Raw genomic sequence first — 13,138 nt, 5'->3', positions numbered from 1 at the left:
TCATGTGAGTTGATAAATCTGTTAACACCTAGAGGCGGTAACTGGGCATTGTTTATGTGGGGGTCTTCGATACCTCAGCCCTCAACAGGAGTGGCTAACTTAAAAAATTTTCAAAGCGCCGTGGCAGCTCCGTGGGAAGCTGTTCTGGAGAAGGTCCGTTTATTGTACCTCACAGGCTGCCTGCTGATGCACGGAGCCAGCCGACACCAGCACCGAGGATGGCTTCAAAGGCTGCAGGTTCTAGTGGCAGCAAGTTTATTCAGCTGCACTTTGGACCTAAGCAGCAGGGGCCAGAGCAACATAGTAATTTCTTTGGGCCACAATGGTCAAAAAACTGTAACTGGAAAGTGCCCATGCAGGAGAGAGACTTACTCCATCTTTAAGTTTTCCTTAAAAACAGGAGCAGATTCAAAACCCGGGATAAGGCACTAATACAATTAACGAAGACAGTAAAGCAGAGTGATGAACCTTACTTTGCAAAATTATTCCAAAGGCCCAAGATGAAAGAGACGAAGAAAAAACGTAATGGTGCAGCGTAAGACCTTCTGCCAGGTGGGTTCTTTGAGCACTGCTCCCCCCAATTTCTATTATTAATTTCTCAGCAGATCTTTCTTTCACCGCCATCACCAGCCAAAAATTCCACATAACTCAAGACAGTAATTTACTCATAAAGGAAACACACCTGCAACTTTATTAATAACCAACTTTTTTTTTTTATTAGAGCAGATACAGTTGTGAAAACTGTACATTATACATTTTGGTTTCAAGGATTATAAATAACGGAACTCGCAGGTAGGGAGTTCTTTTTCACAGCAAGAAACTTTAAATAAACAAAGTCATGTTTTATTAAGTACATTGGCAGACTTCATGTGCTGTCCAAAATGTAGAGTACAGTATAACAACCCATTAGAAAGAGCCTTTCATGTAAAATACAGCTGTGCACATTTTAGAAAAATACCAACAATTTGAGCTTTGTTTTTAAAAAAGCTTATAAATCATACATACATTTATAAATGGAACCAACATGCTCACTTTATAAACATATCCTTTATTATCTGTTACCCATTATTTCCAAAGCATTACACATTCGAAATAAACACTTAAGATTAAATATTTTATTTAATTTTTTAAAAAAATCAGCTTTCCCAGCATCAAGAGCTATGGGGTTAGGAAGGAGCAGTGAGAATATTGAGACTGACGCAGGAACTGAAACGTTTCTTGGGTAAAAACGTATACTTCCTAAATTTAAAAGTCAAAGCAAAATGTAAAAAATAAATAAATATACAAGTTGTAATTTTTATTTGCTCTCTTTCTGCTTTCTTCTTTATTCCATATTGGTCACACCCAGGATTCTCAACATATTGTACTTCTGCAAAAAACACCACTGCGTTACTGCCCTGCAGGTGACAAAGCATTCAGTCCACACCTGTGCTAATATGGGAATTGTCTCTTCTGCATTGGAACCGCAGCAGATAAGGTAAAAATCTGATTAAACCATGCAGATCGTGAAAATGTTTAGGAATAGCTCCCTCTCCTCAATAACGTCTTACCAAGACTGGACAGATAACTTACCTCCCCTGATTTTCTTTTCAAATAATTATTTTTATAAAGACCACGTAGTTTCTCTAAATAAGCATGCTTCTGAGTAATAAAGAATAAATTATAAAACAGCAAAAAAATCAGATTATGTCAGAATAACAAAGGACTGCAAAAGACAGATACTTAAAAATTGTCTAAGCCTTTAAAATGTGAAATACAATTACAAAAGGACTTTGAAAAACATGAAAGGCGTAAAATTGAGAAGCACTGATTTAACAAAGCTTTATGCTCTACCTGAATGTATTCAACAAAAATTTAAGTTTGGGGGAAAAAAAAAGAAGAGCAGTTATTAATAGCATCTTGCTTAACTTTCATGGGAATTAACATAGCTACTGACAAGATTTTATTTGGTTGGTGAAGTACGTCAGCAGTGAAACTGAATCCTTTAAACACCGATTACTGCAATCCATGCAACGTTTTGACGATACTTCTTAGAATTCTGTTGTCTTTCAGCTTTTAAAATCTAGCACCTCCTAAGTGCGTAAATAATTCATCTCAGTAGTGTTAAAAATGTTTAAAGTTAAATTATTCTTAGGTAGGTGTAATGCCTTCAAATTGCTAAATTTTAAATAGCCTTTTACAGGTTTAGGAAGACTAAACGACATGAAGAATGATGTATTGCTATCAAAAGAAACACATTTTCTCTAGCATTCTGTTGTTTCTTTTCCTTGAGATGCGACACATGTGCTTCATCCAGCCAGGACTGCGTGTTGTAGATGACTATACATCGGATTTAAATAAACAGCAGAAATGAACATAATTGTGCACAAGCCAACGAAACCTTCTCTCCCGGGACGTTCCAGGAGATGAGAAAGCAGCAGGTCATGGCATAAGACTGGTGAGTGATGCTGCTACCTACTTCTTCTAATGAGACAGGAGTGAATGCTGGAACCACGGCCACAGCAACACAATCCTCCGACCACATTCCTCGGGCAGTCGTTTGTTTCCCCAGCTCCCTACTAGAAACGTCAGATGGTAAAATAGTAAGGCAGCTGTTGACTTCCATCAAAAAAAAAAAAAAAAAAAAAATGCAGCTCCATACATTTCCAGTTTAGTCACACTCTGCTAGGACAGATGGAGTAGCCAATGCCAGGAACTTCGCCGGATGGGGCTGCTTCAGCAGATTTTAAAAAAGAATGATTATTAAGTTTTGCTCTCCAACATGGCTGCTTGCTTCAGCTCCCAGAGGACCCCAAAGCATTCCCAGGGGGACCGAACGGGTCCTCCGGCTGAATTTTCCAAGTTTCATCTCTCTCTCTCTCTCTGGTGATCCCATCCTAATTCCAAGCCTCCTTCCCTGTGTCTGAGTCTGACCGGGGTGTGCCATTTAAAGGGCTGATGACACCACTGCAGAGAACTGTGGGCTATCACCACTAGTTGTCATGACTTCACTGAAGGGTCAAAACAGTTATATCATTAAGTAACTATGTTGAATCACATTCAGGCACAGCCAAAATTAAAGTGAAGGACAATACGTAGTTGTTAAAAAAAAAAAAAATGTAAATTTGAATATGGGAAAAAAAATGTTATATATTGTGATTTTATAGAGAAATTAAGGCTATTCTTACCTTTCCTAATTCCAATCAAGTTAGAAAGTGAACAAAAAGAATTGCCAACCCAATATTCAACAGCATGACGAGGACAATCATGATTGAATTAGGGCCCTGGAAATGAAATAGAACAAAACAAGTGTCACTTTTCCATGTTGATAGCAGTAGATAAATGAGCTCACAAAACCAGTTACCAAAAAATATTAAAAAAGACCCAACACAGTTGCAGTAAATAAGGTATGAAGAATGACGGCAGTTCCAAAAGGTATAAACTAAAAATAGCTACGCTGTATTTAAATGGAGCCATCTCTGAACTTTCACTTAAAGATGAATCTGGTCTTGATTAAACCTAAAAAACGACTTAAAAAATAATCGACTTCACCTCGAAACACTGGGGAACAGTCTGGGTGAGACACAGCTCACCATAAAGGGTTTAAAAACTGATGGGAATTAGATACGCATTTTTGTTAAGGTTAAGGTGTAAGTCGTCGGATAAGGAAGAATCATTTCCTCGTAAAGGCAGTTAGAACGGGAGGGTGAAACCTGCAGGACAAAGAGGCTGCTCTGGAAAAGTTTAGGAAAAACTCAAAATGCGGTTCTTTGACTCTTGCTTTTCCTGGTTTTCTTTTTGGATACTATCCCTTCCATAAGGTAAAAGCTGCAAGTGGGAAATTGAGCCCTTTCAGAAATTACTGTGCAGGTCTAATTTTTAATTCCTCTGCTTAAAGCCACAACATTTCAGAAATCAGGTTACATTTTAACAAATGACAGAGTCCTATTTTGCCAAATACTGCTATAATAAATAGCACATAGCCCAAGGTACCCAAAATTTACTTGTTTTTTTTTTAAAAAAAAAACAAAGAAACCTTATAATGACCCATCTTTTTAGATCTGTCCGTGCTCAGCCATCTTTATTACAAAGACAAGATCTTAGTATTTACTATTAAAATAGTGTCTTTTTTTTTTTTTATAAATTTATTTATTTATTTTTGGCTGCATTGGGTCTTTGTTGCTGCACGTGGGCTTTCTCTTAGTTGTGGCGAGCAGGGGCTACTCTTTGTTGCGGTGCGCGGGCTTCTCGTAGCGGTGGCTTCTCTTGTTGTGGAGCATGGGCTCTAGGCACGTGGGCTTCAGTAGTTGTGGCACACGGGCTCAGTAGTTGTGGCTCGCAGGCTCTAAAGCACAGGCTCCGTAGTTGTGGCGCACGGGCTTAGTTGCTCTGCGGCATGTGGGATCTTCCCGGACCAGGGCTCAAACCCGTGTCCCCTGCACTGGCAGGTGGATTCTTAACCACTGCGCCACCAGGGAAGTCCGTGTCTAATTCTTAAGTAGCATTAAAAGTGTTCTAAAACTTGCCATATAAGAGAGGTTGGGTAGGTAGTTTTATTCTCATTCTACAGATGAGGAAACACTTGTACTATATTTGACTATCCAATGAGACTACAGTGAAACTGGGTCAGAGTCCTCAAGTGTCGTATTGATGTGATTTTTTTTGCAGGGAGGGGTGGGTAAGTGAGTAAGGGAGACTGGAACTGCCACTGGTCCAGTGCTCATCTCGCAGGACCTAGGGCTTGAGTCTCATGTCCTTCAAGGACGCCTCCTTTATGATGAGGTCACAACCTCCTTGGTAGAGGTCAGCGTACCCTGTTCTTTACCCTAACGCTTCACACTTCATTGTCGTTTCTTGTTAAGTGCCATCTTTCCCCCTAGACTGAGTTCACCAGGGGCACTGCCTTGTTCACCACTCTACACCCACACATAAGGGCTGCCCAATTCATCCAGGCAACCAATGTTTAATGAAAACCAATCTTTTGGTACTTTTCCAAGTGCTATGGAGGTGGTGGTTGAACTGATATATTCACTGTGTTAAATGAGGAACAGGGTGATTAATAAAATGAGGGTGTGAGAGAGGAGGAATAAAAATGGGTGCTCTTGACGTAGGGACTGTTAGGAAGAAGAAAAAGCCTAGTTCCTACACCCCAAGTAAATGGGAGGAAAACAAACACTTTAATTCTTCACAGTGACTATTAGTTCCATTTTACAAAGCTCCGAGAGGGTAAGTGTCTTGCCCAAGGTTACTCAAGCCACAGTTTGAACAAGTTAGAACTGGGATTAAACTTTAGTCTGTTCACTTCAGAGCTACATGTTCTTTTTATCTCTATTAAACCCACAGGCCTTAGTTTAAAAATAATTTCCCATCAACTTCTTTAAAATGGCATTTTCATCTACATCCTATGATACTGTAGTATCAGAAAAACATCAAATCTTGATAATGACCAATGGTTCTTTTAGTATAGTTGTGTTCTAAACCTATGTAACTCCTCAATTATGGTTAACTTAGAACATATAAATAATGTAGGAAACTCTTATAACTCAGAAAATAATTGAGATGATCTTTCAACATTATTACTCAGCATGGAGATGAAGGAAATGCTATTACTACACAGACTGATTAGATCTTGCTCATGAATGTGTTAAGAATTTGGGGATCGTCTCAACTCTTTTGGGTGAGTGGATTTCATTTCATAATTCCTAAAGACAGTGATATGAAAGAAGATGAGGAAAAGTAACAGGGTCAGAGCAATACAGTGTGGAGTTCAGTGACTTACACGGACCCTAGGAAAGCAGAATAATAGAGCACCTTCAGTAAAGCTACTTTCAAAGACTTAAGGTGTGCCTGGACCTTTAACTCCCATTTCATAAATCCTTATAAGGTTCTATGAATTCATCTAACCTTTTTGAATTGGTTAGTATTTTGGGCTTGTGTGTGTGTATATATTTATATACATACACTATTGAACATGTATTTCTCCCGTATATATTCTAATATACAAATACATGTATATTTATCCTACTAGTATAGCTCCATTATATAAAGCTATTTTTAAGGATGAAAGATGAGGGTAAACCAGCAATAAAAGACTCAAACAGCAACCAGGTAAAAAATAAATTCTGGGATGCTGTGTTTAATAGGCAGATACCAAGACGTGACCTCTGTGCTCTTCAGATACCTGGGCTGGGTGCAGGGTGGAAAGCTTTAAGGTGAAGTCTCATAAATATGACTGTGGTGGCCAGTTGTAGCTTAAAATAGCAAAATGAAAAAAAAAAATCAGTCTTGATTTTCAAGACTGACTGGGACAGGTGTAATGAAAGAAGCTGTGGCAGGGCAAAGTGCGAGTCTTGTTTGGAAGAAACTTGCAGGCAGTTAGAAAATAAAGTGCAGGAAGTCAAAATATGGAAAGATGTTCTAACTCAAATTTTTTTTCTTCAAGATACTATCACTTATTTAAAATTGTGAAGAACTTTCTGAAGAGTTAGTATAGATTATGTTAAACCTCAAACTTCTCCAAAAACATGGAAAAAGCAAAGTTTAATTATATGTATTTATTGAATGTGTGTGTGTGTGGTTCAAACCTGATCTAACAGGGATAGGGATGCCTTAGGTTTTATGGCAATTCAGAAGAAAGGTCGGGTAAATCTCAAACTCGGAGGCTGACCGGTGTACTTGCTAACAGAAAAGTGCAGGTAGTTTTCAGGAGTTGAGATTCCTAAAGAGAAGACTCCTCACTAGTCTATTTGATGATAAGGTTCTAAAGATACCTCTACTGCCTCCTAGACAAGCTGCCATACTGCAAAATCCTACAAAAAATGCTGGCATCCCATAGAATGTGCTCTCCTGGGACTTGCGTCCACAGGAGTCACAGGCTGGAGGGACGCTGCAGAGTGATCCTTGCCAGGGCTTCCCTTCCCCTAAGTGTCAGCCTGTGTCCCAGTAGAGTCTCTGGATTTCTAGATCAATATCCAGGGTGATCCTGAGGGTGGGTCAAAACCTGCTGGAATATTTATGAACTATTTATGCTCCAACTAGCGTTAAAGCAAACTCAGTTAACAGTCAATGCTCTTTGAGTACTTACTTTGTGCTAGGCACTGTGCTGAGAACTTTATGAAGTATCAACTCATTTAATCTTTACCACAACCCTTGATACAGGTACAGATGAAGAAATCAAGTCACAGAGCAGTCAAGAAACCTGCCTGAGGTCATCGAGCTGGTAAGTAACACAGCTGGGACGTGAACCTATGAAGTCTGGCACCAGAGGCCACACCGTTAGCCGCTAGCCTGCACTGTCCCAGTAAGCTGGCTGCTGAAAATTGTGCAGATTGTTTGGTCAAGCCACCCTACAAACGGTGATGCTGACTCAGAGTGGATCTCTCACAGCTGCTCACGAAGATGGATTCAGTCTGCTTCCCCTCAAATGTCTGCTTTAGTGTGAACTCTTCCATCAATTTCCATGTTATTATTTGTAAACTTCTAACTTACACAGTGTCTTTTTACCTCGAAATTGTATGCAGTGCTCCTTTGTTTTAAAGGTCATTCACTGACTACCTTTAGGATGATTTTGTCACTTCCTAACTGAAGAAAACAGTGATAAGGGGTGTGAGAGGCAGCTTTATGTTATTAAGGAAGAGAAGGTTCATTGTTAAACTTTCCGCGTGAAGGTGCCAACTCAGTCTTGCCTTCCAGCTCCTGAGAGAGGTGCAGAGCTGCTGGCCTCCCTCCTCTCCTGGGGTGTTTGGGGAAACCCTAAAGAGAGACCAGCCTGCAGAGCTGCACGATGCTTGGCCAACTCCCAGGATCCGACTGTTCTGCACATTCGTAAGACAGATGCTGTTTCTAAACAAGAAGGCTGTGAATTTACCAAATATACCTATTAGTAACGTTTTACAGAAAGACTATTACAGATAAGAACTAGGTAACTCATCTAATATGAGGAACACTGGGGCACACACTTCTCCTTGGGGAGTTCTGGAAATCAACTGAACCCCACTACTGGGTACCCAAAGGTATAAACGATATAGCCTTGCATTGCTTGAATCTCCCCTTTGTAAATCAGGCAAACCAATACTAATACGTATGTGAGGCTTTATTAACCTATGGCTCTAAATGCTGAAAGCCAAATGAGAAGTGAGTTATCACATTTAACAAATTCAGTAGTGATGATATTAGCACAGACAGTTATAATATCAGGATACTGACATACCAGTGTTAAAATATTTTAAAAGATGAATGCTCACTGATGAATGCTCTCAAAATTATTGTTTTGAAAACCATTTACCTATATGGAGGTTGACTCTCAGAAAGTTAATCATGTTAACCTGATTTATTTACATTTAGATAATTAAAATGGTGAGAATTTTAAAAAGGTGGGAACCTGTGTTGATATTAGCAAAATAAACCTAAGAAATTTCAAATGTAAGTTAATTAAAAAATGAATTTCAATGTTTAACCCTAGGAGTAGATAGAACAGTAAGAAATTTTTCTTAAAGGTAAGAAACTGATGGTTGTATTGATGGCCAAAATATTAATCCACACCTTTATGCAAATATGTTTCTGAAATTACTAGTAAATACTGGGTCGGCTATGGCATCCTCCCTAAATTACAATCTTTTCCAAAGGCATATGGCTAAGTCAACAGATCAGTCAGCTTTTTATCAAAAATTACTTAGCTTCAGATTTTATAAATTCTACAGAATTTGATAAAATACTAATTCCTTTTATCATTAACAAATCTCATTGAATGAGGATGTTGATATTTATCAATAACTGAAAGCTTTCTGGTTGAATAACAAAAACCTTAAATGCTCCAGACTCATAATAAAACTAGCATCTACCAGAAAACTGAAATTTTAGGAGCACTGACACTCGGAGGAGTTAGAAGACCAAAGTGATTTTCTTAAACAGTTGAAAAATTTCACTTCTCATATGGGAAAGAAAAAGTTCTAGCTGCAAAGCCTGGCCATTAAATAAAATCCACACTATTTATGAGAATAATTCATAATAGCTAGAAAAGATGTTCTTTTGTCTAAAGATGCTGACCATTGTGGGTGCAGAGTCAAAAGGCAGGTTAAGGACTTAGCAAATGGCAGTGGAGCCCTCCTCCTGGTTAGAGCACAGTGGCAGGGGCTGGTGGGCCGTGATTACTTCCCAGCCCTCAGAATTAGCTATTGTTAGGGACTGCATGTTTGGATCTATCCCCTGCTCCCAAATTCATCCACTGAAGCCCTAACCCCCAATGTGATGGTATTTGGAGGTTGGACCTTTGGGAGAGAATCAGGTCATGAGGGTGGAGCCCTCAGGATGGGATTAGTGCCCTTCCAAGGAGAGACGCCAGAGAGAGAGCTTGTTTCCTCTCAGTCCTGTGAGGACACAGGGAGAAGACTGCCTGTGTTCTATGGACCAGGAAGTAAGTGGGTTCTCACCAGACACTGAATCTGCTGGTGCCTTGATCTTGGGACTCCTGAGCCTTCAGAACTGTGAGAAATGTTTGCTATTTAGGCCAGCCAGTCTAGGGTAGTTTTGTTATAGCAGCCAGAGCTAATAAGACAGCTACCATTGTAGTCCTTTTTTTGGTGGTGCCTCATGGCTTGTGGGATCTCAGTTCCCTGACCAGGGATCGAACCCTGGCCCTCGGCAATGAAAGTGAAACAGGACAGAAGGGGGCAGGGCACAACCTTTAAAAGAATGATATAGCCATAGTACATGACAAAGACTGGTTAGAACCAACTAGGTCCAAGATGGCAGAAGATTTGACTTCCAGAAGACCTTGAGCCTCATTATATGCTCATTGTAATATATTACCATATGCTAAATGACACACCCACCAAGCACCATGACAGTTTTGAGGTCAACCATAAAAGGTCAAAAAGTGGGCAGTGACCCAATTCCTGGAAATCCCCACCCCTTCCCCAAAAGTTGGAATAGTCCTCCCACTCATTAGCCTATGAAATTACCAGCCCATAAAAACGAACCAACCCCCTATTTCGAAGCCTCTTGCCTTCCAAGATGTCCCACACTCTGTCTGTGGAGTGTGTTTCTCTCTAAATAAATCTATCACTTTGTCTCCGAATTCTTTCACAACAAAGAAAGAACCTTAAATCCACCAGGAACAAAAGTGCAGAGTCCTAACCACTGGACCGCCAGGGAATTCAACAGCTACCATGAAGCTCACCAAGAAGTGCTGGTAAAGGCTTGTAAAAGTGGAGCTGCAACAAGCTAGTCACGTCAGCCTACCTGCATGAAGCCTGAGGGTGGCCGAGTGAGCACAGAGGAATTTCTGCCCGAGAGCCCATTGTGGCTCAAGCTACCAGTGCTAGGCTCTACTCTACACAGCCCGGTGCTCCCGGGGACTTTTGCTAACCTAGGTGCAAATCGTCATCATCAAGGTGCAGATGCCCCACGCTGCCACCTGAAAGAACCAAAAGGAGCAAAGGGAGAGAAAAACACGTGTCGCACAACTTACCGAATTGGCTTCTTTTTCCACAGAAGGGCACGAATCGCTGCTTGCTGGATTCTTTGGTATAGCAAGTTCAGACTTCTTAGCTTTTGGCTCAGCTTTGCTTTCTTTGGCAACTGGTTTTGTCACAGATTTAGGGGGACTCCATTTGTTGGGCGATGGCTTGTGCACCAGCGCCGAGGAAGACTGGCTTGGCCCTTCCTCCTCCTCCACGTCCTCCGGGGGGTACTGGGGGGCGTTCAGTTTCACGTAGTAGCCGTGGTACTGAGTGTGCAGCTCCCCGTTACTGGGGTTAGGGACGTGGTGACGGCCAGAGTACCTGGAGTGGGGCACAGCCGCTCCCACCTCCTTCGTGGGAGCCTTGGAGGTCAAGGGCTTATTGACGGTGGCCGTCACCTGCTCCTTGGCTGCACTCCTTTTGTCTTGGTTGAGTCTTGCCCCTGAGCTGGGATTCTGCTTCTTCACGGGCTCTGGGGAGGGAGAGCCGCCTTGTTTGGGACTTGCCTCGGGAGACCCTGGGGGTGTCGTGCCTTTGCGATAAAAATGAGGAGATTCCTTTGGTGTAGGTGGCTTTTCCGGGACCTCTTCTTCTGGATTTTCTTTAGCATCTACACCTTCCTGAAATCTCTGTTTGACATAATCTGGGCCTGGGGAGAAAGGGGACAACACAAGGGAAGGTGATAAAAAAAAAAAATAAGGCATAAAGGCTTGTTCCTTATGGCTACTCATATATTTTTTTGCTAAATCAGCTTAGCCTTTTCTCTTTTTGTTTTAAACATATTTACGAGGCTTTGACTAAGCATAAGGACGTTTCATTCCCTGGGAGAAAAGATTATTTACTGATGAAAAGTTTTTAAGTTAATATATACCATTATTTACACTACTGTGATAGCCACAAAAGTTAAACAGTCCTGATTTTTGCTGCTGGTAGAATACAGAGGCAGAATTCACATGGATGGAGCACTGGAGACAGCACCGTAATTAATCTGAACGTTCAAATTTACATGGTATAACTAAAATACAGAGTATACACTCATATACAAAAATAAACCGACTCGTATGTTTAATATGTAATATATTAGAACACTTAAATATACTAATGTTTAATAAAGTATCTACACTGTAGGTGGAGAACATGCAGACAACATATTTTTAATGACCCTTCATCAAAGGAGCATTTAAACTGCCTAGTTAGGAACGACTTCTGAGCTTTGGGTTACACTTTATAAGATAACTTACTCGGAGTCCCTTCACAGCCTGGATTTGCATCAGCAGCGTTTCTGCAGGCATCAAAGTCAAGACAAGGCAGTTGTCTTTGGCTCTGTAGTCTCAGGATTTTTTTTTTTTCTTTTTCTGAGTACTTTAGAATTGTGTAACAATCATATGTTATTTTCATAAATAGAAAAAAATTTTACTTAAAAAAAAAGGGACCCTGGTGCCATTGTTATTTTATGGGCAGATTTTGGGGGGAGTGGGGAGTAAGGAGAATGTGCATCACAAGATGGTACCAGCAGTGAGCGCTTAAGGAGGCCAGTGGTCCAGAAAAGGGCCTCTCTGGGGCCCTCAGAGACATGCTCCAAGGCAGTGCCCTTCTTTCTAGGCACTTTGCCCCTCAGCCCCTCCCCAGTAACCAGGTCCTGCGCATCCTCTGGCCACCACTTCACCCATCAGCCATTTTTCATCACAGGAAGTCAAGTCAAGGTCACACAGTCCAGCTGGCCCTCTTCCCTGCAAATGGGCAGGAGCTGACAATGTCATCTCTGGAGTATCCAAGGAAGAAATCACCCACCAACTTGCTTACAGGAGCTGACCAGCTCTTGTCAACTCCAGAGCACTGCATCTGTTCGCTTCCCTTCCTGTCTCTACTCCCACCTCTCAGCCCAGAGGGGCTGAAGAACAATTATCCTGAAAACTGTTAAAAACACATACTGCCTCCATCAACAGATGAATGGATAAAGCAGAGGTTTTATACACACACACGTGGAATACTACTCAGACATAAAAAAGAATGACATTTTCCCATGTGCAGCAACATGGATGGACCTGGAGGGCATTATGCTAAGTGAAATAAGTCAGAGAAAGACAAATACTGTATGAGGTCACGTATGGAATCTAAAAGATACAACCAACTAGGGAATATAACAAAAAAGCAGCAGACTCACAGATACACAGAGAACAAACTAGTGGGTACCAGTGGGGAGGGAGGGAGGGGCAATATAAGGTGGGGGAGTAGAAGAGCTCCTGGGTGTAGGATAGGCTCAAGGATGTATTGTACAACAAGGGGAATGTAGCCAATATCTTGTAATAACTGTAAATAGAAAATAACCTTTAAAAGTTGTGTAAAAATAAAAAATTTCAAAAAGGTAAATAAAAATATTACATACCACCGACTTATAATTGCTCTTCCCATGATGGTCTGAATAATAATTTACTGTTGTGAGACTGCCATTTATTATACAAGGCATTTTCCAAAATGTAAAGCCTCACCAAAATCTTAGGAAGCAGGCAATATCCTGATTTTACTGATATGGAAACAGCTGTAGCAGCTGAAACACCCAAAGTCACACTGCTCCTGTGTATCCTTAAGATAAAATATAATGCAACATGGAATATACTAAGCCCAGAAATGAGAATCCCCAAGAACCCACATTTATAGCTTGTACTCAGGGCCAAAAGCATAAAAAGAGCATTATCTCA

The 13,138-nt window shown here is 40.8% G+C and overlaps 1 protein-coding gene across 4 annotated transcripts in view; it reads right to left on the bottom strand.

Annotated features, from left to right (window-relative positions):
• Positions 1-707: 707 nt before the first annotated feature.
• The window catches only part of JPH1 (junctophilin 1), an 80,089-nt gene continuing 67,658 nt past the window's right edge, over positions 708-13,138 (bottom strand). Inside the window, exons 4-6 of one of the 4 annotated variants that reach the window (XM_059901894.1) lie at positions 10,448-11,088; positions 3,168-3,263; positions 708-2,713 (exon numbers count right to left, since the gene is read on the bottom strand). In XM_059901894.1, coding sequence (XP_059757877.1) covers positions 3,183-3,263; positions 10,448-11,088 — 722 coding nt within the window. In that variant the 3' untranslated portion in view covers positions 708-2,713; positions 3,168-3,182. Of the gene's footprint in view, positions 2,714-3,167; positions 3,264-10,447; positions 11,089-13,138 lie in introns of those variants that run through there. The other 3 variants (XM_059901893.1, XM_059901895.1, XM_059901896.1) reach the window with 3 other exon arrangements.

The sequence above is a fragment of the Balaenoptera ricei genome, chromosome 17 (genome assembly GCF_028023285.1).
Source record: "Balaenoptera ricei isolate mBalRic1 chromosome 17, mBalRic1.hap2, whole genome shotgun sequence".
Lineage (NCBI taxonomy): Eukaryota > Metazoa > Chordata > Mammalia > Artiodactyla > Balaenopteridae > Balaenoptera > Balaenoptera ricei.
Note: the sequence above shows the minus strand (reverse complement) of the source record. Positions and strands in the feature narration are given on the sequence as shown.